The sequence below is a fragment of the Hippoglossus hippoglossus genome, chromosome 7 (genome assembly GCF_009819705.1).
Source record: "Hippoglossus hippoglossus isolate fHipHip1 chromosome 7, fHipHip1.pri, whole genome shotgun sequence".
NCBI classification, from domain to species: domain Eukaryota; kingdom Metazoa; phylum Chordata; class Actinopteri; order Pleuronectiformes; family Pleuronectidae; genus Hippoglossus; species Hippoglossus hippoglossus.
The window spans coordinates 12,672,298-12,698,106 of NC_047157.1; the positions used below are offsets into that span (position 1 = coordinate 12,672,298).

General features: G+C 41.4%; 1 protein-coding gene across 5 annotated transcripts in view; it reads right to left on the reverse strand.

Annotated features, from left to right (window-relative positions):
• Positions 1-3,794: 3,794 nt before the first annotated feature.
• The window catches only part of LOC117764688 (neural cell adhesion molecule L1-like protein), a 39,655-nt gene continuing 17,640 nt past the window's right edge, over positions 3,795-25,809 (reverse strand). The window contains exons 13-24 of one of the 5 annotated variants that reach the window (XM_034590660.1): positions 24,860-24,975; positions 21,679-21,883; positions 20,952-21,074; positions 18,743-18,925; positions 12,232-12,270; positions 11,822-11,884; positions 11,221-11,334; positions 10,413-10,574; positions 9,831-10,010; positions 8,273-8,345; positions 8,012-8,075; positions 4,150-4,282 (exon numbers count right to left, since the gene is read on the reverse strand). In XM_034590660.1, coding sequence (XP_034446551.1) covers positions 8,012-8,075; positions 8,273-8,345; positions 9,831-10,010; positions 10,413-10,574; positions 11,221-11,334; positions 11,822-11,884; positions 12,232-12,270; positions 18,743-18,925; positions 20,952-21,074; positions 21,679-21,883; positions 24,860-24,975 — 1,322 coding nt within the window. In that variant the 3' untranslated portion in view covers positions 4,150-4,282. Of the gene's footprint in view, positions 4,283-8,011; positions 8,076-8,272; positions 8,346-9,830; positions 10,011-10,412; positions 10,575-11,220; positions 11,335-11,821; positions 11,885-12,231; positions 12,271-18,742; positions 18,926-20,951; positions 21,075-21,678; positions 21,884-24,859; positions 24,976-25,809 lie in introns of all 5 variants that reach the window. The other 4 variants (XM_034590657.1, XM_034590656.1, XM_034590659.1 and 1 more) reach the window with 4 other exon arrangements.

The following is a 25,809-nucleotide window of genomic DNA, read 5'->3' on the forward strand; positions in this document are numbered from 1 at the left end:
ATGATGTCTTGCTCGATGGCTTTTCTTTGTTTCTTGTTAGACTGCCTTGGATTTCTATGATTAGATAAGCCTGGCCATTGTTCCCACATCCACTTTAAAATAAAAATAAAAACATACAGACAAAGAGTGAAGGCCAGTGGAAGGAATATGGAAAATAAAACATTGCCATTTGTGTGTCAAAGTCGTGAGATCATGAGCTTGCTTTCTGCACTCTCTTTTCTTCATCTATGCAATGTTGCTGAAGCAGTTTTCAATGAGGAGCGTGCAGTCAAATAACCTTCGATACTTAACCCCCCTCCTTTTTTTCTCCACCCACTCTTAAACCCTTTCTCTGGTAAAGTGCCCACAGCTTGTCCTTGAGAGCACTAGTGTGTATTGCTCCCAGCGGGCCCGAATGGCTATTTGTTAAAAGAGCTGTGGCGTTGATTTGACTCCTGAACGCTTCTGCAAACGCTTTAGCTGCGTTCTTTCAAAAGCCAACAAAGGGAAGGAGGCCTTCCTTAAGAGCAACTCAGGAAACACCTGTCACAGTTCCCCTCTCTGTGAACCTGACACTGTACATTATTGATGAGGTCTGCATGGCCGTCATGCTAACTTCTTCTGCAGGCAGCTGCGGTGTAAACTCACCATCTAGCGCCATGAGGAAACTACATCCCTTCCCTGTGTGCCACTGTTTTTTTTTGCAACATTCTCTTGTCCTTGTGGTGTCTTTGGTTGGTTTGAAGTTGATACAATGCTGAGTGGTGAGAGCCCGCAGTCACTGGGCTGAACTCACAGCATGTGTGAGCATGCTATTGATTTCCTCCCACCAGGTAATTTCCAGGGCACTTAGTCTAAATATCAGCGCCGATCAACCCAGCTGAACGGGGGTTGTCTGCGTTGAGCTCAGAGCCGTGGGCTTGTCGGTGTGTGTGTGTGTGTGAGTGTGTGCAGCATCCGCCATCAGATAACGTGAGCATGAAAACACAGAGTAGCAATCAAGGCACGTATTGAAGGGATGGTAAATGTGATCCTGACCCGGGCTCCTTGTAGAACAGGGCTATTATGACTTTCGAAAGGGGTCACCTGCATGTCCTCGGAATATATTTAGCAAAGAAAAAAAAAGAAGCTGCTCGTGACACTCGGGGAGGCTTTGACCTGAGTAATCTTCTGTTGTTGTTTAGAGGTTTTAACGTTTCACGGAGAAAGCAATTTTAAAACGGATAAGGGCGTAATCCCTGACAATACAGAGATAATCTCTTTAAATGACCTTTATTTTGCCATGAGGCATGGAGTGCTTTTCAACCCCACTATCCCAAGTCTGGTTTGATTACGGCTAGAGAGCCCTTTTATAATCACCAGGCTACTAACAGAACCGCAGCAAGGAGGCAGGGCGACATGTGCAAGAGGTCCAGCGATGGAAGTGGGAGGATTTGATTAAGGGGAAGCTTGAATGAAGTAAAATAAACATTTTGTCATTTGATTTTCATAAATTTCATAGATTTTCATATGGTGCAGAGTGAAGTTAGAAAACTTTGTGTTCATCCTACCTGGTTTATCTACAGTCAATACTGTATATACATAAAATTTAACTGAATTTGCTTTACTACTGTTCACATATCTGGTTAAAATATATATATATATATTATATACAAACTGTTGATATTCTTTCATACGTTGGGTCAGGGTTATGTCGGCTATTTCAGAGGTCTGCTAAGCAATTGACACAATCGTCAGACCCAAGATCACAACTCCTCAAAATGTAATTCAGCTTGATATGAAGCATTGCAGCAACAAAATTTTTGGGCATTTTGGGCTTTTAATTTGAAGACAAATTACTCCGGAGGAAGTGATTCTGTGAATGTTGTTGCCATGATAGAGATCAGTGACACGACAATGTCTCTGTCAATATGGTGAAATGAAAAAGATCAAAATTATCTGGCCGCAATTTTGACGTGCGATTTGACCCAGTTGTCGACCGCTGATGTGGTTTATCCGAGGATGTAAAAAAAAGACACGTTCAAGTCTTTTAACAGGCTTGTCCAGATCGCACCAAACTCTGCACTGCACTTCCTCACGCAATTTAAAATACACAGTGTGAAGCCGATCAGATAAACAGTTCCACTTACCGACAGAAGGACAGACAGACGTATGTGGAGTTAGTAGGTAGAGACTCAGCCTGTCTCTGAGGATGTCTTGTGGGTATCTTGTCTCTGAATGCACAATACAATTAAATTTGGATTGCTGTCAAAAAATTGGGGAATTTTGGGTCAAACAGATATGATGAGTAAGTAAAAAGATCTTTATCTTAAAAAATAAAGGACTAAACCAGAGTGGTAATTTAAAGGAGGATGTTAAGAGGTTCCCAGCAAATGACGAATGAGTCAATCATCTTTTATCTGTGTTAGGTGGAACTTGTGACTCATCAAAAGTGTTATCCTTTCCCCAAAGAAAAGGAAGAGGAGAGAACGGGCGCTGCTTTGGTTCAGATAATTGGAGCCATGAGACCCAGTACAGTGATGGGAAAGAGATTGGCTACAATTTTTTTTCTATATGTCATCGGCTAACTTTTTATGAGCACTTTTTGGACATAAATTATTGTTTCTCATGTTGTTTATCATGTGGGCGGATTTATTTTTCTCCTCAAACTGAGAACATAAAGTTTCTCTGGTTTGCATTTCTATACACCACATGTTCTTTCTTCAATATGAAATGCAGTACGATGGTTTTTCATGGTCTTCATATCTTGAGAGAGCTCATAGGATCGTAAACATAAATAGTAAGCCAATGAAACATTCAGTACTTCGTAGGCAGCACCGCCGCTATTATTACATCTGTTTCAGTCAGATTGTTGAATAGGTCAAATCTCCACTTTATTTGAGTTATACCCTTGATGAATATTTCAGCAACGTGCATTATGTATGTAAGGATTCACTGCATGTATTTCAGATATAAGGGGGCGAAGTATTTTCAGGAGTTTAAATGTGTCTGACCTTTGAGAAAATATAGCTTATTTGTGCTATGTTTCTTTTTTCATTTCACTTAGACTTTGTGCATTGTTTGGGAATTTTGGAAATAGCTTTCTTAGTTTTGCCATTCAGTGGTCACTGGTATTTTTTTAATTCATAAAACAGAGCAAACCATACAAATTGACAATTGCACCAAGTTTAAAATGGGAAAAAATTGTTCTAGTTTCGGGATAATAAATAGCCCCCTGATAGTTTTAAAGAGATGTAGACTGATTCACTCTGTGATATCCGACAGAATAAATGTATATGCTTACAATATTTTTTTTTTTTTGCTTCATTAGCTTTAAAACCTCCACTTCATTTCTGGAGACTCCCTGTGGTGAAAACGTTATTCACCAGTTAGAGTAAACCTTATCATGATTACACTTGTACACTCACATACTCATACTATCACACCAATCTATACCCTCTGTAATAAACTGACCAGGAGCATGGTCGGGGAAATCAGAGACTTGAGGTTGTAAGAGATATGAGAACATCGTCAGCATTTTTTATATAAAAACAAAAATATGATCAATTTTGCCACATTTGCATAAATACAAAGAATATACATGTAATGTAGAGCAATAGACAGTAAAGAATTTATTAAAAGATATTTGTATTCATGAGAGTGAGAGAAAGTCGGACACCCTGCACAAAATGAATAAACACATATTGTGAATACAATACTATACTTTTATCCAGTGTGTAAAAAAATACTTATCGCCTCTACGATTTATGGTGTTTTTACTTTGTAGAAAGTCCTTTTTGTTACAGTATAAAATTAATATACACCACTGCAGATCATTAGGTACAAAAAAGCTCTTTATTATCATCAATAAAATTATTCAAAAAGAAATTCAAACGATACAGTCCATTCTCTTACAGTATGTACAAAGACTCACATGGTTTTCACACTGATTTGTATGGCTGGTGTGTTCTTTCCTTCCCAGTCTTCAGAAAAAACCTTTATTTTTGTTCCTCCATATGGCTATCGGAGCTATATTTAATGCCAGTGAAGCTGAATTTATAAAGTCTCTTGAAAGGATTTGAAGTAGACAGTTTGAGCCGCAGCCATGCTTTATGCAGTGACTGGGCCGGGTCCGCTGGGCTCGCTAACTGAACCTCTGTGCCTGCGTCCAGAATATTCTCCAATAAATGAGCCGTCCTCATTGAATTCCCCTTCACCGTCGGCGTAGTCAACCAGGCTGTCTCTGCTGACGCTGTCCCCGACTGTGTCATTGCCATTCAGGGAACATAGGCTACTGCCCTTCAGTGGTTTCTCGTCGCTGTCACTGCCATCAACAACAACAGAGAGGGATGACTGGGGTCAGTGGTGCAGCGCATAAACAAACATATTGCATAGAACGTCAGGCAGATGTTCGGAAGCGACAAACACACACACAAACAAACACATGGCTCTGGGCGGCTTTCTGACACACAGGAACACATATAGTAGTTTCACACAGAACCAAACGCTATGCACAAACTCACAGAAACACCAGTGTATACAGCATGTAGAGTGTGTTAAATGCTTGGCTGCACTCACAGACACACAGGCTCCCACTCAAAAAGCAAGTTCTTGTGGGAGAACTTGTAGGAAAAGGGAGCACAAGGGAGGGGGGGGGAGGGCTTGCTACAATCACTTCACTAATTGCTAATTGCCAAGGCTTCAGGACCAAAGGCAATTTCAAATCTCTTTAGAGCCAGCGATGGAAATTGCCAGAGTGCAGTGAGAAAGAAGATGGGTGGGAGATGTGTGTGTGTATGGGAGGGGTGGAGGGGTTGAAGGCTGAGATTGAGAAAAGGAGAAGGAAGAGGTGGGGCATATGCAATCCCAGACAAACAGCCTGTCATTCCTGGTATTCCCGAAGGGCCCACACGCAGGCTGAGGAGATTAGATGCCAATTTACGGCTGGGCAACTGGCCAACCTGCCGGTGTCTCGCTACACGACGCGGGGTCACCTCAAAACACAGAGGATATTTTTTCCTCCCTGTCCTCTTTTCTAATTCCCTGAACCGCCCGTGTTCGGTCACACGTCTCTCCGCTTTAGTATTCATGGCACAGAGCGTCTGCGCTCGGCAACAGCGCTCAGGTGGCTGCTGTATGATAGTGCATTTTGAGGCGTGCAGTCGTTGACACCTGCGTCGAATACAAGCTTGACATTTCGAGCGGCGTTTTAGCACGGAAAGGCAGTTCAAGCCAAGATTACAAATCGGGTCTCCTTCACAGGGATTTTTAATAACCAATCTTATCTATCCCATTTCACAAGGCCGTTTACCATGCAAACCACACAAGGTCCGCATTTCAACTCTTATCAAACCTTCTTTCTCTGACGACTCTAGAGTGCCGAAGATAAGTGGCTGTTATCTAAGAGCAGCGGAATTCCACAGCCGCGGCAGCCCGCCCACAGTGGCTTTGAATACAGTGATAAAACGGGACTGGGTGCTTCTGAGCCGAGGCTCGTTCAGGAGCTTGGTTGGGATCCAGCTCAGTCTCAGCTGTTGCTGTGAAAAGGCTCTCCTTCAGTCTCACAAACAGGTGAGAAATGGAGGCACATCACAGAGGGGGCAGAAGGTAATTAAATTTCTCTTACCATTGACCCATGCTGACTTGGTTTGGGGGCAGCGCAGAGACTTCAGGTGCGAGATGGAATTTTTTCCCCTCTTTGCACCTGAAGTTGTATTCATTTTAGTTTAAGGGTGTCTAGAGGATCTGCTGCCATCTCCTGATTTGCACATAAAAATGTGAGAAGATGAGAGCGAAGAGGAGCAGGGGTAAACAAATAAAGAAGGAAGGAAAGGAAATAAAATGCATGGCAATGTTGGCTAACAGCCTAATCCAGCCATGACACCTGCTGTTCCTGCAGTGGGCCGAGGGACACGGGAGCAGTGGCCTGTCTCCAAAGAGAAGTCATCGGAACCATAATTACCACTTGTCAGCTCCCCAGACACGTGGCATACCAGTGGGTGATCCATTGCCTTCAGAGATTCAAAGTGCACCAGAGAGCCCTGAATCCGACTCTAAAGCCAGGGAAACAACATCTCGGTGAGGCTAAGGGCACTCTGGGGGGACAGTAGTCAGAACAGCATCGAACCCAGCCATGAGAGGCATGCAAAACAAAAGGCTGCAGCCACACAGCTAGAAACCAACTCACACACACATATTAATATGGCTTCTCCTGCCTGAGGAACTCAAAAAATAAACTTGGCATCACAGAAAACAATCCCAAAGCTGTGCGCACCACCACCACATGTGTACAGCAACAAATGACAACACTATGCAACAACACTGTTATAATAATCTTGGGCTCTGAGGCTGGAAAAACTTACTTATTACATCTTTAAACTGTGTAATCTATAAACGGAGCTGTAGACACTAGACAATGCATTTTTTTTAATAGAATTATAGTCTTGGCAACAATCAAAGGAACGCATTTGGCAGCAACTACACAATTTTGAGTAATCATGTTCTGAAGAATGTGACAATGAGTGGAATCAAAGCTGACTGAGGAGGCTATTTTAGGTGGTTTCTGTAGCAAAACAAACACCACTGTCACACAGTTGCTGACAGCGCTGCGGAGCAAAAATAGGATCCAGTCGATTTCCCTAAACTGTCACCATGGCAGCAAAACAAAGCAAACAATAGAAATTCAACAGCTATTATAAAAAACAACAGCTGTCTACTTCAGTTTCCCCAGTCATTTGCCATGCTTAGTGTGTGTCTGTTACACTGAATATAAGATATTTTCAATGAGCAATTACAGTACATCCATAATCAATCCGTACGTCTGCGGTGGGAGCTTCCTTTATTGCAATTTAATGTGTCACCTCTACTGAAGGTAGTGCACAATGTGAACGAGCGTTCAACAGTAAATTTGCATCTGCTCCAGTCTCCTTAAAAGCATCCTCCTACATTAGAGGTGGCGAAACCATAAGCAGATCTAAGAAATTAAATTGTTAAAAACTGTTGTCTGCCAGCCATTCACTCGAAGTGAAAAGTTTCTGGTGCAAGATTACAGCCAGCCCCAAGCCACTTGCAGGTCAAATTATTCAGTTAAGACACATATACCGGCATCTACCTTCAATACCTTTGATACAGCTAACTGAAAATGCTAACTGAAAAATGAATCTATGTACCGATACAACGTCTTTAAAGTATATTAGTTTAATCCAAATAAAACTGTAATTTTCTTTTCCCAGAAATCACTTCTTCTTAGCCGCACCAAAACAGCAGCTGTGCTTTGATGCCACTAAGAAGTACTTTCCAGTAGTTTAGCATTAGCCAGAGCTAGTTAAAATGTCAGCGATTTGGCAATATTTCACACTGGAATGTCCAACAAGTAAGACACTCTATCTGCCGCACTTCAGTTTCGATGGGGGGGCCACTAGTGTTGCTAGGAAAAGGCCAAACAGCAATCACATCAATCACCACTCCAATGAAAGGTTAGCAGCATACAACTTGTAATGCACTGGTGTCAGATCAGGACTTGATATCGGACAAAGTCAAGGCACCAGAATCAGTATCAGGGAAGGGAGTAAAGGTTATTGGAACATAACGACATTGAATAGGAATTTGCATGTTTGATTTTGCAATATTACACAATATCAATGCATTGGTCTGAATATGAGACAGTATTTGATTGAGACATTTGGCTCATATTTTATTTATCGTATTGTATCACATAGGCACTGAAGTTTGGATTCTGAAATTGTGATTGGGTGAATGTGTGAGTTTGTTATGATGATTTCTTTTGACCTGTATCCTGTGAGTCAGCTGAAATACACTGAGAGACAGCAAGCGTGCAGATGCCATTTAATTCAATTAGCGAAACGCCACTCCATAAATTGCACACGAAACAAGAAACAAGCAGTCTACAGGTATGCACAAACACACACACTAACACACAGACACTGATCTCTACTGAATCAAGCTGACTCACACTGAGCGCGCACATGCACACAGAATCAAACAACAAAGTAAAGTGTGTCACCCACTACTCTTAACTTCTCGGTGTGATTACCTAGCCCATTAAATGACGAGAACATTGGCTTCGAGGCCGATCCTGCTCATGAATGCAAGGTTTGCTTTCGGGATGGGAGAGAAAAACATAACTGTGACACATGACAAATGAGTTTCTCAGCCACAAAAATATTTCACATATGGTTGTTAGATTAATATGGCTACAACACAATGCATTTCTAGGAGATAAAAAAAAGGTAATTTCCCCAGAACACATTTCTGGCGCTGCAGCTTTCCTCAGTAAAGTGGGAGTTCAGCTCACCTGTATTCACAGAAGGTGTCATCATTCATTCCTTGTGACTCGACGTCAGGGTGGAGGTCCTCCTTCTCTTTCACTGCAGGGGGGCGGCAGGACAGACATTTCAGCGCCATTGTTAAAGAGCAGCACTTTCATCCATAGGTGTAATACATCTCACTTGCACTGCTGGGATGTGATATCATTTGTGATGCGTCCGATTCAGATCACTACAAAGGTTCCTGTCCGCTTACATTTTCAAAAGGGAAATAGCTCAAACAGCAGCATCTGCCTTTTGTTAGCGTTTATCATCAGAGGTGAACATTTATGCTCAGTAAGTGTGTAAGAGTGAGTAAGTCTCATGCTGGTGAGAATTAATGGTCCAACCGGTCGTTTCAGGATATACAGTCACAATCTCCTGCTTTGCTCCTGAGTTATCGTGTTGAATAATGACTCTGATGTCACAGTGAAGTTGACCTTTGACATCTTGGGTGTAAAAATGTCATCGCTTCATCCATTTCTAGACATTTTTCTCGTTTTGTAATAATTACAGTGTGAATTTCTGAGTTATGGGCAAAAATGGGATTTCTGCCGTCAAAGTGACCTTGACCTTTGACCGCCAAACTCTTATCAGTTCATCTTGAGTTATCGCTTTCACGCGAAGGACAGACGGATGGTCAACCTGATGTTGGCAGTGTAAAGGCATAGAAAGCCTCTGAGCGCAGCTAAATATGACTGTAAACTTACTATCAAGTCTAGACACTGAAAGCCTCTTTCTGTGTGTCTGCACAAAGTGCTGCACATCGACTCTTTGTGTAAATATGCTTTAAAAATACCAGCTGCATTTAAGGAAAAACAAAAGAGGGATTTCATCAACAGAGCTGAGATGGGCAGAGGGGGAGAATCCAAAGGAGCTGATGAAATATTCAGTGCTTCATGTCAGAAGCTACTGCAGGCAAAGAAGTGGAGTTGTGTTGAGAAGACGGAAAAAGCAGGTTGAGAGGTAAGAAATCGAGTGAGGAGACAATTTGCAGGTAGGTACCATTGTGAAACTGAATTTGGCTCCGACACAAGGTTACACAAAGGCACAGAGGATGAGCCAGGAAGTCTGCTCGGGTGAGTGGTGGGGAGCAGTGGACCTAAGCCAGCTGATTCTCACTCATCTCGCTTGATAAGTTCTGTGATCACAGGTACCAAGCACAACTAGCAGGGCCACACTAATGATTCCACAAGGAGTCAAATTACACAAGCTCATCTCATAGACAGTTCATGTGGGGTTAATGAATTCGGAGTTGGTGGGGTTGGCATGCATAGGTGTCCAACACGCATGCAGGATGGATTTCCAAACAGGGTTGGGATCAGGGTTGAGGTCCACTGCACATTTATTTTCCTTCAGGATGTCAACCAAAATGAAGAGTCAGATCAAAGAATCACCCTGGAAAACTGGTGGTGTTTGAAAATGTCAGAAATGATGCATGTAGCCAAATCAGACTGAGATCCTCTACATGTTTCCTGAGCTGCATTTTGGTTCACTTCCCGGAGCAAAATGACAAGGGGGCCCAACCCCAGTCAAAGACTAACTGACCTTTTTCCATGGAGAACATGTCTGGTCGCCGGCGCAGCGGTGGCGTACCTGCATATTTGCCACCTTTGTTTCTCCGCACAAAGCAAGCCATGAGTGCGACAAGGGTGAGGAGTGCCACACCACACATGGTCCCAATGACCCATCCCTGGGTCGAGGTGTTTCTCTGCTGACCTTCCACACCTGAGAATTAAAAAAGGAGGCACAGAGCTCAGAGATCATCCTAACACACAGTCTATTTGAGTACGACAATCCCCTCAAGCATTCCTCAGACAGCGTTATCTTTGAGTAGGAACAAAAAAAACAACAACATGATGAATTCAAGTTTGAGAGGATGCTCTCACATCGTATTTTATTCACATACCCTTCAGCTATAACACTAAATCTCTTCTGAAAATATATTAGATAGGAAGGAAACAAAACATTAGATATGGAGGAAACAAAACAAATGGAGAGAAAACACAAGGAAAATAAATGAACTCGCACGTTCACCACAGTCAATATCAGTTCGTTGATGATATGTTTGCATTGTTATGGCAGGATACTAAACTCTACGGACTGTGACACCTCTGTCTCTCCTCTCACCTTTGACTTGAGTCTGGATAACGTCCTCGAAAAGGCTAGCGTTATCAAGTAGTCCCTTGGCCATGAGGCGCACAGTGTACACCGTCCCGGGTGTGAGCCCATCAATTACGTGGAAACTTTGAGAAGTGTTTACGGCTTCAGAAATCCACCAGTTACCATCACCTACACAGCCAAGCACAAGAGGTGCACAAGCAGCAAGTCTGTATTAGCGGTCATGCTATAGAGAAAGAGGAAAGGATAACCTGTCACCGAGTCACAAAGGGTTCCTATGCAAGCATACCTTTTGTAGTAAATCTAACATTAAATATTAAAGGAGACATATTGTGCTTAATCAACATTTCCCTTTATTTTAGGGTGTTATAACGTTTTTTTGTCAGCAATTGACAGTATGAGGAAAGCGATGTGTTTTCTTTAGAGTATATAAACGTTTAAAAGTAATATCCCAAATTAAAACTATGAGAGCAGTATTTTTATGTTCTAAATATGCTTGTTTGTAATGGGCTGTTTGTAATGCAATGATAATGCTGGCTACATTTCTTTCTGAAAATGTAAAAGTGACTTGCAGTATTTTGAGCTGGGGCAAGTAAAGACGGTATTTCTGGAATTAGTAGATAGATGAACCTGAATATAAACATATTATGTCTCCTTTAATACATTTGGAGGATATCGTGGAAATGATGGAAGTTACCATGCAGACACTAGGCTTGTAGTATATTTAGGATGTGAAATTCAGATTCCCTTAAATGTGTTGCCACCTAAAATTCCTATGGATGTTTATAAAGGCTGGGGGACAGGAAAAGTAGCTTACGGTTATTCATATAAGCCACATAAAGCTGTGAGTCCTGCTGCTCTTCTCTGGCAGTCCAGCTGATTTTGGCAAAGGTGTCACTCACATAGGAGCTTATGTTCAACAGGGCCGGAACTGATAAAGAGAGAAGAAATAGTAGGAGGAAAAATCGGGGAGAAAGGAAAACACAGACAGCCACAGAGAAAAGGAGAAAGACAGAAGGCAGGAAAAGAGGATTAGCAGAGGCAAATAGGATCCCCCCGCAGTTTGAGAACAGTGCAGCTACAGCAAAAAATGTTTCAAGAAGACAGTTCAGAAGGCAGCACTGAGCCCGAGACTTAATTGAGTGGAGCTGGATTTTGCCTCATAAAGGGTTAGGAACAGAGATCGTGGGCGGCGGTGACATCTTGTCTTCACTCGCTCTTAAGCAAAGCTGACATTTCCTGATGCTCCCCCGCCCCCCCGGCCCCCCCGGCCCCACAACCTCCCCAAAGCAGATATCAGAACAGTCGGAGACGACTCTGTGTCTCGAATCCCATTGTTAGTTGAAAGTTCAACGTACAATCAAGATGGGATCACAGGGGTATTATTGTCTGTGCATGTGTGAGTGTGAGCTATATACCTAAGGAAAGATGAGAAGAATTGCCTGGCATAGAGGTTGGAAAGGAGAGAGAGCAGTTGTGGGCTGAAATCAAAGAGAACCCTCAGATGTTAGATTCCTGCAACAATGCTGTCAGATCTACTGCTCTATATTGTGAAAGAAAAGCGAGGTCTGAGATTACATGAAGGCAGGATTGTTAGAGCAACCAGGGAAACTGGATTAATGGTAGCAGATGTAGCAGGGAGTCTAGTATTGCCTTTTAGTTGGTTTTCAGGAATTACCCAAACACCATTACACAACTATAAAGGACAAACAATTGCTGAGGCTATGGCAAGCTACACACTACAGCAACACACCTACAACCTTGTCTATCCCTAGCGCAACTACTTCTACGTTGGCATGCTGCAGCAGCTGCAGGCGCTGATACATACTGCTCTGAATAGGGGCCACAGCTGGAGTCAGGGACAAATCTTCAGAGGGATAAAAAGAAAATGAAATAACAGCAGAATATTAGAAATATATGGAAAGCCAGCTTTAAGGTTTCCAGAACAGGCACACGGACACACTCTCACTCGCAGATTTGTAGGGATGCGTGACTGCACATACGTGCATATCGACATACAAATACGTGGGCAGTGCATCCTCATGTACAGACGCATGGGGATACCTGCATCAGTGATCTGTTCTTCAGATGTGGTGACTGGTGGAGCATCACGCTACCAGAGGGCACCGTGCAGCAAAAGAATCAAACACCTTTTCCCTCCCAAGTACCTACTACTGCTTCTACTATTTCTAACCAGTGATTGGGTATTTATCATAATATATAATGTAATCAATAACAAATTGGGATTTGATGGATAAAACCACAATTGTAGGCACAAAATACAGCAAATCAATAAATGACATAAAGAATTCATTAAAAGAGACAGTGAACCTTTCCTTTTTGCTTGACAAGTTTCCATTAATGTCAGTTCGAAAAAACCCAGGTTGACTAACATCCACTGATGTTTAAATTCTTAAGTTTAGATTTTTATGCTAACTGCTTAACAGTGGTAAGATTTATACATGTACCTTCCATGTATGACTAGAGAGGAGTTGCATTTTGCCCCATGTCTGTTTGGGTTTTCTCCTGTTTTCTTCCCACAGTCCAAAGACAAGGGGCTAAGGTGATTTGGAGACTTTCAATTGACAATAAGGTGTGAATGGGAGCATGAGTGGTTGTTTTTCTCTTTATGTCTATGCTGTGATGGATTGGTGACCTGTCCAGAAGATGCCCAGCCTCTCATCCAATGTCATCAAAGATTGGCTCTAGTCCCCCGGCGACCCTCTAAGGATAAGCTGAGTAGATCACGGATGGAAGGATAAATAACTAGTAATAAAACAATAGTTTCTCATCCTGTTGCTACTTGGAACTGCTTTTCTTTAAACACTGAAATAGGTTGTATGCCTCCTCCATCCACAGCAGTTTTAGTCTACATGCATTTTTTCCCAGATTTATATGAGGTCAGTGTGACATTTGACCTTTGGCCACTGAAATCTAATCACTGAGTCTTTGAGTCCAAGTGACAACTGGTCAAACTTTGAAAAAAATCCCTCGAGGCAGACTTGAGATATCTTCAAAAGTTCAAAAACATGATTTGTCAGGCCACAGTGACCTTGAACTTTCACCTTTGACAAACAAATACCAATCAGTCTATCTGTGAGTCCACGTAAACATCATCAAAGACATTTTTGATAAATTTTGTTTATCAGGCAAAAAAATGTGCTTTGTGAGGTCAGAGCAACCCTGAACTTTGATCTTTGACCTTTGACCACCTGAATGTAATGACTTTTTAGCCATGAGTCACTCACTGAACGTTGGTTCCAAGTTTGAAGGAATTTTCTCAAGGCGTTCAAGAGATATCGTGTTCACAAAAATGGGACGGACAGACAACCAGAAATCCTATTGCCTCCGGCCACTGGCTGAAGGCATAAAAGGTGCAATTAGAACTGTAATTACTAAGACTATAAACTTCAGTGCCGGTAACTACAGAGTCATTGTGTATTTTTATTATCGTACAAGTTTACAGGTTTGTATTTTAATGAACTGCTTCTTGAACACATGACAACCTGTACACATGGGACCCGATTACCCTGAATCTAATAAGTGTAAGTTCGATTTTAGTACTGTTGGTTTTGGATAAGATTCATTCATGTTGATTATACATCTGATGTGAAGTGTTTTGATCTTTTTCTGGTCTTACAATGATTTTTTTCCAGAAGTTGTATTTCCAGTCATTGATAGAACTGTTTCAATCTTCTGTGGTGAACAGATCTCACTGTGCATATGTGGAGCCCCTGCGTGAACTTACAGTACATTGAAAGAAATAATAATAATACTGCTGTACACTGGAGCTGTCTGTTCTGCTCTGATTGCTGAATCCTAAGCTAATTAGAATGAACATAAAGCCAGCCCTTGATTATTCTGTTTCCAGCTTAACTTTTTTCAAACATTAAGTTCGAGCCATTAGCAAATGTGTCGGCGATAACAACTTGGGTATTCGAGTGCTGTGCTGGAGAGCAAATAATTGGAGGAGCCGGTTATTTTTGTGTGGCTTCAGAGGTGCGTGCTCTTCTCTGCTTTTTGTCTCGTTTGTAACCCAATTTATCTCTGCTCCTTTGTTATCTCATTAAACCTGATGGAGAAAAACAGTTTCTCCGTCTGACGCGCTCTTCTGCTGTGGCTGTTCGCTCCACTCTCTGTTTTTCTTTCTGTTCCCCTTTCTCACAGATGTTCCACTCCATCCTTCTGTAAATCTCTTAGTTCAACCATTCCCCCCTAACAAGCCTTTCCAAACAGCCAACCACACACAAACACATGGAATGTCAGTTGTAATTTTTCCGGGACTATTTTTAAGCTAGTCAACTGTTTCTCGTACTTAAACGGTGATAAGCATTAAAAGCTCACTCAGTCAAAGGTGAAATCTAAAAGGAACACTCCAGAGCCTGCTTACTGGGGCTTTATAACTCACATGCATCCTTGTTTTTTCACTGCCACTCCAGCCCTCCACATTAATGTCTCTAAATTCATGATGCCCCTGCTCTGTGATATTGGCAACCATAAATCCACTCTGCTGCATTGTGACTAACATGCCCCGAGGACAGCGCTCCGAAACAGAACCATTCCATCTCCCCACCGAGCCCCTACTCAAGCCTATTTACAAACAGTGCATCTAATGGCTCTCGCGCTGGACATCCACCTCCAAGATGCAAAGCCTCTCAAAGGAAACATAAAAAGCCAGAGAGAAATGAATAACTTTTATTAAAACATTCAGAGATTGCGGAGAAACATTTTCTAATGTGCTCGTTTTTCACCCTGCCAATAAGGGAGGGAGCAGAGAGTTTAACTTGTAACTTTGTTGTGAAATTCTAACACTCATTATACCAGTGTTACTCATCAAGGCTGAAATAAACGAATTCCAAACACAGCTGGAACTGCAATGCGGGTGGTAATATTGTCAAATAAGGAGACCAGAATGGCTAAATTGAATGATGTTGGTCTCAACTACAACTAATGTGAAGTTTTAACAAAGAGTTTCACTGAGTGCGATACAAATTAAAGCAGCTACGTGTGAGGAATTGATCATTTTTGGCTTATTTTGGCCATATTTGGCATATTTTCATGTTCGGAACGTTTGAAATACAGATGTGATAGTGAGGCTGTAGAAACCAGCAAAGGAACACCTGTTCACATCTACCTGGTACCTCGCATACACAAAAATGCTGATCCTGATGGTACTGACTTAGAATTTTAGTCAATAGCAAAAGGCTGTTTCTGATGGTTATGAACTTTTTTCTACATTTGTAACTACAAACCTCAGAGAAATCCCAGTTCAGATTTTTGAAACAGATGAAGCTTTGCTCTCTGGGCTTATCTTTTGTTTTAGCACTAAGCAAATGCTTTTTGATCTCTTGCTCGATCTTCTCGCCTCACACGCTAACTCACTCAACTTTCTCCATGAAACGACCCCCTTAATAATATCGTTCAACAGCTTGTAAAAGAGAACAAGGACCTGTAGACTTCAAGGCCTATAAGTTAGAATCGTTTGTTGAATCTGATCTAAGCTTTAAATCGTACATCAGCAGAGTTATTACAATAACATCCATTCATCTAATGTGTTTTATGTGTTTACTTCTCACTCACTATTCCCTACTTCACTATATAGGGACTTCTATATAGAGAATTATATAGTGAGCTCATCCGGGAAAAACATATTCTGACACTACACTCGGGCAGTGGAAACCAGCGGAAAATGCCACAGGAAATTTTAAATATATATTATACATTTAGTGTTAATAATTTGATGTTAATGTGTTGAATGACAACCTATAATTGTAAAGAAAGAACTTGTTTCCCACAGTTTGTGCTGGGATGTGCTGCTCTGCTCATATTCACCGCCCTCTCTCCTCTCATTCCTCCACCGCCAGCGCAATGCATGATGGTAGATACTGCTCGGTCATTGACCATTGGTTGTATACTGTTTTTAATGATGCATTATGGGAAACAATGAGTGCACTATATGGGGAATAAAAAACGTCCCTAAACATTCGGACACCACTACAAAATGGCGAACTCACTATATAGTGATTTGCAAGTGATATCGGACACAGCCAGGTTATAGGCCTCAGCTCGCAAAAAGCTACAGTGCCAATCCATGCTTTAAAAACCGGACCATTGTATCTTCTCACAGGCCCTTATTTAAAAGGGTATTTTGAGGATAAAAATGCTCATAATTCTGCTGCTAGACATGCATAAAAACGAGGAAGCACAGTAATCCAGTTTTACATGAGCTACGCTGGCTCTTAGAAATATTCAAAAGGTCTTTTTGCTTTTTCACGAAGCTCTAAATGGTTGAGGATCACGCTAAACTGCAGACTCCCTGTCGTTATATTGTATTTGTCTTCAGGTCACTTGGATTCTCTGCAGGTTTGTAAGCTGTTCGCAGCCGCTATCATGTTTAAAATAGAGATGCACCCTTTTATAAGCAAACTGTGGAAAAGCATTCACAAGGATGATATGGAGACAATCTCACCGAGCATTTTTAAGCAGCAGCTTCAGACACAATTTACCTCTTTCAGGTTAGTGCTTCATTTATTAGCATCTTTTTAATATGATACACTGTGTTTAGTCCATTATCATGTTACGGATGTTTCCACTGTAGCTGCTTTCAGACATGCACTGAACTCTGCAGTTCCTCCGTATTTTCTGCACGTGTGAATGCAAATGTCAGAGTGAGACGCTCCCCAGTTTCTGCGGACTTTCTCTAACTGGCCTCCCAGTATAATGTCTGTAGAAATCCAGGAGAATCAAAGAGTAAACAAATATCTACCAGTGAAAAAGCGATGACACCAGGGGCTTATAGTCATGAAGTGAATATTGGGGGTCATTATTAACACACAAGATAAATTTGTATGTATTTTGTCATTTAAAACAATACTTAATACTATATTGTAAGTCTAATGTGTGCTTGGTAATATACACATGTTTATGTGTATTTTATATAACTTTATATATACATTTTTTTATATTTTTAAAAATACACTTACATAAGTAAATCAAATTATATAAAATATACACAAATATCTTTATATTAGCATAAATACATTAGACTTAAGACATAAGACGGCAAACACATTAGGGCCCACAATGTTTAATATTTGATTGTATTGTTTTTTAAACAATGAACAGATATATATGCCTCGCTCTAGATCTATAAAGACAAGTACAGTCATTTTAGCAAAAGGTTTAGCAAATTGGTTTTATATTGATCCTACAATAACCTTCTCTTCAGTCATCTTTTCTCCTCCTCTCCTCCTCCCCTCCTCATCTCCTCTCGTCTCCATCATCTCTCCTCTCTTTTCTCCTCTCATCTCCTCTCCAGTCATCTTTTTTGCTTGTTGTCATAGCATAACAGTTTTATTATTATTATTCGGCCAGTTTACAATTCAGTTTATTTGGGGGGGACAATTTGACCATATTTAAACATTGGGAGTGACTCTATTATGACTACTGCCCTGGGTGACACACACGTAGAAGAGACAGACGAAGATGCCGTGTCTGTGTGTTGTCAAGATAATTACTTGATCCAAGCAGCAGAGTTAATACGTCACTTCCTGTCTCTGTCTGCTGCACCTGGCAGCTCCACCTCTCGTCTGAATAATGCAGGCAGAGTATTTGATTCTGTTGTGAGCGCGTCTGTGCAGAGAGCCTCCCGCTGTGTTGTGCCTGTATGAAAGGCAAACTGCGGAAAAGTCCTTAGCCAAGTCTTTGGATTTTACCCTCAGGTCATGTCTGAAAACGGCTTATTTGTCTATTCTTCTCATCTCGACTCATTGTTTATAATTTTCTTTTTATTTGTGTGAAGGGCACAATTGTAGTTAAGTTGATTTTCATTTCAAGGCAACCAGTGGAAATCCAGAGAGGCAGCAATATGTAACAGGGAAGTGTCGATAAAACACCCAAACTTTTATTCAGTGTGAGCTGAGCTCCAAAAACACAATTCCCTCCACTCAGCAGAGTATTTGCATTAGATCATCCATACCTTGTAAACACCCGGATTTTAACACCATGCTTCAAGTCTGCAGCACAAGCTTTGCATAAATAAGCAGTTTCCAGGCCCAGATAACAGTAATGACGTCACGAGGGGTTATTTCTTTTTTAGACGTGACAAAATGTTTTCAAATGCTGAAAGGTTACTCAATGTAACGATTAAAAAAGTGTTTTCATTGAGGGCACAGTACAATAAATCATTATCATAACTATCTCCAATTTGTATGACTTATTAATTTCCAGCTACCGCGTCTGCAGTGATTTATGCTTCCAACACTGGAGGGGCTTTCAAATTAATACCAATGCAGATTAGCCACGCTATCACCACAGGTACACTGACTTCGTCTACTCACGTTCCGGAGCGATCGTGTTGCTCTCCTGGGCGAGCGGAGGTCCGCAACCTGCTCGAGTGCAGGCGCTGAGGTGGAAGCGGTAGAGGCTGCCCTCCTGCAGGCCGTGGAGCTGCCACTGAGTGGTGTCAGCCCCAGTGATGTTCGTCTCCTGGGAGTCAACCACCTCAAGTGTGGTCTCATTAACTATAGATGAAGGAGAAAGATGTCAGGTCAGTTCGCGTGGCGTGAAGTGAGCCTACAATTGGACGGACGCGGCCGAGAGTCGTCACTGTTTGTCCCCTGTTATGTCTGAATGGAACACAACTACAATGAGGGTCAATGGTCGAGGGAGGGGCGCTTAGGGATGAGGAGATGTCATGCTCGCTCATGCAGAAGGTGAACGTAGCAGATACATGTCCTGACAGGTGAGCTGAGGAGGAATACATTATGAAGAAAAGCGAGAGAAGATGAAAGCAGCAGATAGAGAGCTCAAGAGGGAGTGGGAGGGGGAGAGTAAACAAGTGGCAATGGATGAAAGGAGGAGGAAGAGGAGAGAGGGAGCGAGGAGGAGGAAATGAAACTTAAAAGATAATTCCAGTATTTTCAAACCTTGGCCCTGCTTTCCCGTCTTTTGGGGTCTAAATGATTAATAGGAGCAAAACTGTTTGGAATCAGTCCAGTAATCGAGTGAAAACACCGGCAACAGCGAGAAGGCTGCAATGTAATAAAATGGGGCATTTGTTCAAGTCACACTATGTCCACTAAAGTGCTTGTTTTTACCACTGATTGTCAGATTGTTATTGTATCTGTCTGGCAGCATTATGAATAGGATTCCTGCAGAGATAGACGGAGCAGATAGGCTCGATACTGCAAATATTTATGACCCTATTGATCATTGAGAGCCAGAAAGATGGGGAAATAGGGCCCAGGTTTGTAAGAATGTCAGAATGAGTTGATAATGAAGGAAAAGCTTAAAGAACAACACTTTCAAAAGAAGAGACGGAGGTGGTACAGGTGGGGAAGCAGACGGAAGGCAGTGGCAAAGGGAAATGTGAGGAGGAAGCAGGAAAAAGGAAATTAGAGGAGTGGCAATCACAAGCAGCATAACGTATCACTAAACATGTATTATAGATCAAAGTACAGTATGTGTGCAGACTGTGGGAAGCAACGCACTTCTCCTGAAACCCCCTCCGTTGATGTCAGCGCTCTGCCCGTGTTGAGATGCAGGTGAGAATTGAATATGTGCCGATCCCTGTTGTAACCAACCGCTTCGAAAAACTCTGATTCTTTATCTTTTTGTGGCACAGAACACTGTGGATAATTTACGTGTTTGTGAACACAGTCAGATTATTCATTTACTACTTACACAGCAGTTTCATGACTCCAGCGGATGTGCAGACTGTGCGTGTAGCACAGCGTATATATTTTATTCATAGGGTTTATAGAAGACAAAATCTGAAAGGGGCTTGCATGTTACATGGTGAATCATTTCATCTGAAACAAAAAAGAAAAAACACACACTGCATTGTGTAGGAGTATCTGTGTAAGGTCTGACAGAGGAGCAGATATTGAAGAGCAGGCCAGACTCTGTGGGTGTTGGTGGAGACGGCAAAGTCTCTGCCTTCACATTTCACACAAAGGACTTCAGAAATGTCAGCCAATGAGAGTGTGGGCTTTGAAAACAGGGGAGAGCGTAATGAAAGACATTTATTCACAATAACTGTACTGAATGTGTGCAAGAGAAAACGCTCCTGGATGATGATGAATGCGGTAAGAAATTTGTAAAAGAGGCACAAACAGCATCGACTCAAATGATCTTTTCTTTTTTTTTGCGAGAGGAGCTTCAGTCCGAGAGGATCTGAGATAAGAAACACTCAGGAAACTGTCAAACCACAATCTGAAGTAACCTGCTCAACTCACAACCAGGCTGTTTGCACACCACCGGGTAGTGCTCAGTGTTAAACACTGCCACCTAGTGTCTGGAATGATAACACAGGTGGTGAAAATGGGGAAAGGGTTAGATGAGGGGGTGCGCTGCATATTTTTTAGGTTTTTCAATTGGGAATCAAAACTATTATATATGCTTAAAGTTTAAGTGCAGTACCCCAACCCCCAACCCCCAAACAAAGTCACTTCTTCTGATATTTCTCAGGCCCCATCACCGATGCTGCTCCAAAACCGAGCTACTGCACAGACATTTATTAATGACAACAACATTGGGTTTACGTACTGAGGTGGTGCTGCAGGAGATAACCAGTGAGGATGCCGTTCGCCTCTGGGGGGGGTCCCCATACCAGCAAAATGGAGTCTTTCTGCGCGTTGGAGGCGGTCAGGATAGGCACTTGTTCAGGAACTGTGAAAATGAAAGTAATGTCAGTTAATCTGCTGCAAAGACATGTTTGTCCTAGTCCATGTTTTTTTATTTAGTGAGAGGATTTTAAATGTTACCTTTTACACTTTTTAAGCACTTTGTAACCTTGTTTAGATCAGTGCTATACAAATAGAGTTATTATTATTATCATTTTAATTTTCCAGGAGATTGCGCAAGTCAGACGTGTTCATGACAACAGGAAAATGTCTGGAGTATTCAGGAGAGGAGTGGCATCCTGGTAGAGCATGAATGGGGCAGGACATGACGTATAAATTCTGCTGTGTTTTTGTTTATATCACACCATCTGCCCTGTCCCCACCAAAAGCTCTCGAATCACGTTGTCCTTCCATCATGTGTTAGAAAGGACAACCATGCCCGCTCGCTCGTTGTATATTTTTTTGCTGCTGTATTGTCACATGCGCTAACTCTGACATTTTCCAGACGTTGTACTTGGGGACTGACAGTAAAAGTTCTGGAAAATGTCTGGAGCAAATCACATAAAGCTCCGAGTTGAGTGTGTGTCTGAGAGCAGCTTGAGTGTGTGAGAAACCCACATATGTGAACAATATTAACAATATGACCTCACCTCCCTCTGGAGTGTTGAAGGTGACCGGGTCACTGTTGGGCCCATTGCCCTTCTTGTTGAAAACGTTCACAATGAGTCTGTATTCGGTGAAAGGTTTGAGACTCGGTACGATGGCATGACTCCTCTTCCCTGGGAAGGACAGTGACTGGCGGTCATCAAAACTCTTGTTGGGATTCAGCAGACTGTGCTTCCTCATCCAGTGAACCTGTGACAGGGAAGTAAGGGAAAATGTTGAAGATCAACTTGTTAGATTTTTTTGCATATGGACTTTTTTATGTTATGAACTCAGTATTTACTTGTGTTTGGGGTTTTCGATTCTTGGACCTGCCTTTTTTTTTGCCCTTCGAGTTTTTCATTTCCTTTTTTATTTTGAAACTTTGTCCCTTGTGTTATCTCTTTTGTATCACTTCCTGTCTTTGTCCTGTCTCTGATCGCCTGGACCTGTTCCTAATATGTTTCACCTGTGTTCTATTATCCTGGATCTCATAAAGTCTCTGTGGTTCCTTCCGTCTTGGGCAGTTTGTCTGTTCATGTTTTGTGCTCCTAGTGTTTCAGTTTTGCTCATCATCTTTTGACCACTTTGCCCTTTTGCCTTTGGACTTGTCTGCCTTCCTTCCTTCAGGTGACTGGAAGCCTGTTTATTTAACTAAACATTTTTTTATTTGTCCATCATCTGCATTTGGGTCCTGTTTATCAAAATATCAAACCCTGACGTCTCAACACAACACAGAGACGACGGAGAGAGATGGAGAGGAGCAGCAATTAATGGCTAGTTTCACTGAGGCAGATATCTGACACATGTTAACCATGAACTTACTAATACATTAACTCTGTTAATGAATGTACATACTTTAAGCGACGACACCTGCACAGGTGGCAGAGTGAAGTGGAGGCAGAATGTGCCAAAGAGCATCTCATTTACAGGTTATGGAACATAATATCACAGTTATCATGCACTTCTTAAGGTGCTGCACACAAGAGTATTTTCAACTCTTGACCGATTTTAAAAACGTGGGAGACCACAGACATAATGACAGATTTAACGGATTCTATCAGTTAATCTTATTATTATTATCTTATAGTTGATTTTATAATCTTTAGAATGCACACACTAGATGATTTGGCCAAAACGTAAGACACTTACTGTTTTTAGGAAACAATTTCACAGTGGAGTTTCCAGATACTTAAAATCTCACCGAAACTTGTGATATTCTTCTTCTTTTTATTCAGTTTTTTTTATCCACCTTCTGAGCTGGGGTGTGGTATACTTGCTTGATTAAACATGACTTCAGAAGAAAAACAAACATGGAGGAGGACAGACATCATGTTTCTGTTTTGCAGCGAAAGACAAACTAAAAGTAATCTATGGATGTAGTCATGGCTGAGAAGGTGGAATTGGCTTATACAAATGTATTGGTGTTTTTAGTCGCAGGTCTACAAGTACGCAAGATTCGGTTTGCAACGCGTCAGCTCGCTCTTATTTGCTATTGCAGGTTTCTATCGGATTTGATATTTTGTATTTATGATTCGAGATCAGGGAGGCTCCGACTCAATTGGTAGCATTTACATTATTTTGTAAACCCCTCCCACTTCAGAAAGGATTATTTGGGCAGATAATCGACACCAACTGACCTCGGAAACACCCCCTAATTATCGGAATGGGCAAATCGGGTCCAAAATCGGCACGGTTATCCTCTAGTGTGCAGCAGCCCTTTTTTTTTTTGTCAATCTAGCAAGTTACTACTACTTCTTTCAAAACTGAGTCAAGATCATTCTGAAAGCAGCAATAAAACATTCACATTAGGGAAGTCTGAAACACAGAAAGTGAGAACAAATAGGGTTGCTCTAAATCTTGTATTGTTACATTTTTGGGATAGAACATTTCTCGATGTCCCCCATTATAATGGATTCTCATTGTTATATAGAATGTGTCTTTACCAGATTTTAAAAAATTGTCAATTATAACTAACGTTTTACTTTATTTTACGAAAATAGTTACAATGTGTCATTTAATATGTCACTCACATTGTCCTGTTGAACCTGTGCAGCCTATCACCATTAAATAGCCAAATTATGATGGAAAGGTGGAATTTAAAATTCTTTCGCTCAGGGCTGCGGCTCAGGTGGAGGTTGACAGATTCTGGGTATAGTATCGCAAGAATAATAAGATTCACTGATTTAAAATCCAAAATTATATTTTTATGTCTCTGTCTCAGTTCTGACTTGCCACATTAAAATGTTCATTTGCTGTCACAGTATTGGTTGACATGAGCACATGTAAGAAACAGTAGAAATGAGTAGTGTCTGTTTCCTGGGAATCTGTCCTCAGTTATGACACCCTGAAGACAGGTGAGTGACAAGGGGCAAGAGAAGATATATTTATAGACCTAAAAATCTGCTAGAATAAATAATAATATATATATATATATATATAATAATAATCTAATTGCACTAAACCAGGTAGAGGACATAAACTTTGCAAAGGTAACTTTCCAAATCAAAGCTAGAGGTGTTAGCCAGCAACTTCATCACAGTGACATAAGTTCATTTTAGATTACAGTAATAACAGTATAAGTAAGAACAAGTTATATTATGCCATGAGACTCTGCACCTGAAGGAGACATTTAATGCTCATATTCAAGTTGATGATTTGAATTAGTGTTATTACATAAAAAAGGTTTACATGCTCCAATGTTTAGAAAACACATCACTTTCCTTATAGTGCCCATTGCTGCAGCTCCTCTTTTCAGCCTCTGTCTGAAACGCTGTCTCTTTAAGGAGCAGTGTTTTTTGGCCCTTTGGCTTTTTAACCTTGAAGAACTTTTATATACACAAAAGCCTTTAGAAATCACTAGAATAAAGGGAAGAAAATTAAAAAGCAAAAATATTTCTCCTTTAATTTTCTGTTGATTTTTGTCCTATAATTGCAAATTCTCTAAAAATAATTTTTCAAAAGTTAACTATTTTACCTTCACCTCAGTAGTGCAAACCGTTATTTGGTATTTACTGTTGATGCTATTACATTACTTCATTGACTGAAATTCCATCTTCTTACATAACTGATGAAACATTACTAAGCCATTACTGTGATGAAAAGTGCTACATAGTCACTGGGGTTAAGTCTTCAGTTAAACGTAGTCTGAAAAAATAAAAATCCTGCTCCAGCACAAAGGAAACTTACATTGTAGCCCCCGAGATGACCTCTGACTGTGGCAGGTGGAACCGGGGTCCAGCTAACTCTCAGAACAGTGGTGTTGATCACCTCCACCGCTATGTCCCGCGGCGCTGCAGTCGGAACTGAGGAACACACGGAGGAAGGTCAGCAACACAGACAACCTGCAAACAACAGGCCACCTTCGCAGAGCCTCTCTCTCACCAACATGAAACGTGTGTAAAGAAAGACTATTGACTAAGATACAGTGAGCGGAACAACAACAAAAATAATCTTCTCTGAGCTGATATTTTAAAAGACGGAGGAGGTCATTCTTTTGCTTCAGGTTGTGGAGATGTGATCTGTTGCTGGTTGCGTTGGTAAATAAATAGAAACGCTAAGAGATCAGCGTTAAAGTGCAGAAATACATTCTCAGCTGGACACAAGATAAAACACCTCAGTTGTTCAAAGCTGGTTTTCTTTTCTTGAGGCCAGAAGAAATTCAATACACGGCATGAAATAAATAAATACTCTGAATAATTTCTTCTCTACATGGTACTGTACTGGTATTAGGGGAAGGATGGAAGCACAGCAGACACTAGAGAGGGAAGCAGCCATTGTGCCCCAGCGGGCCGACAGTGCAAAGTGTGTCGTGATCTGTCAAATCTCCGACAGCTTCTGAGAAAGAAGCGCCAATTTGACATCCCACCGCTCTACAAAGGTTATCTGCCACCTGCTGGATTTGAAAAGGAGATTTTCTTCTCTTTTTATCTCTTTCAGGAGGGAGGAAAAAGTCACTATTGCAGACTAACTCACACAGGGTTAAAACAACGGGAAAAAGAAAAATGAAAGAACCTAACCTGACACATTTTCCCGCAGACAATGCCAAAAGAACACTGAAGACAGGAAGGGGGGTGATGACAAGAGAAGTTCACAAGAGAGTCACAAGTAAAGCAACAGCTACATGTGCCGGTTCAGCC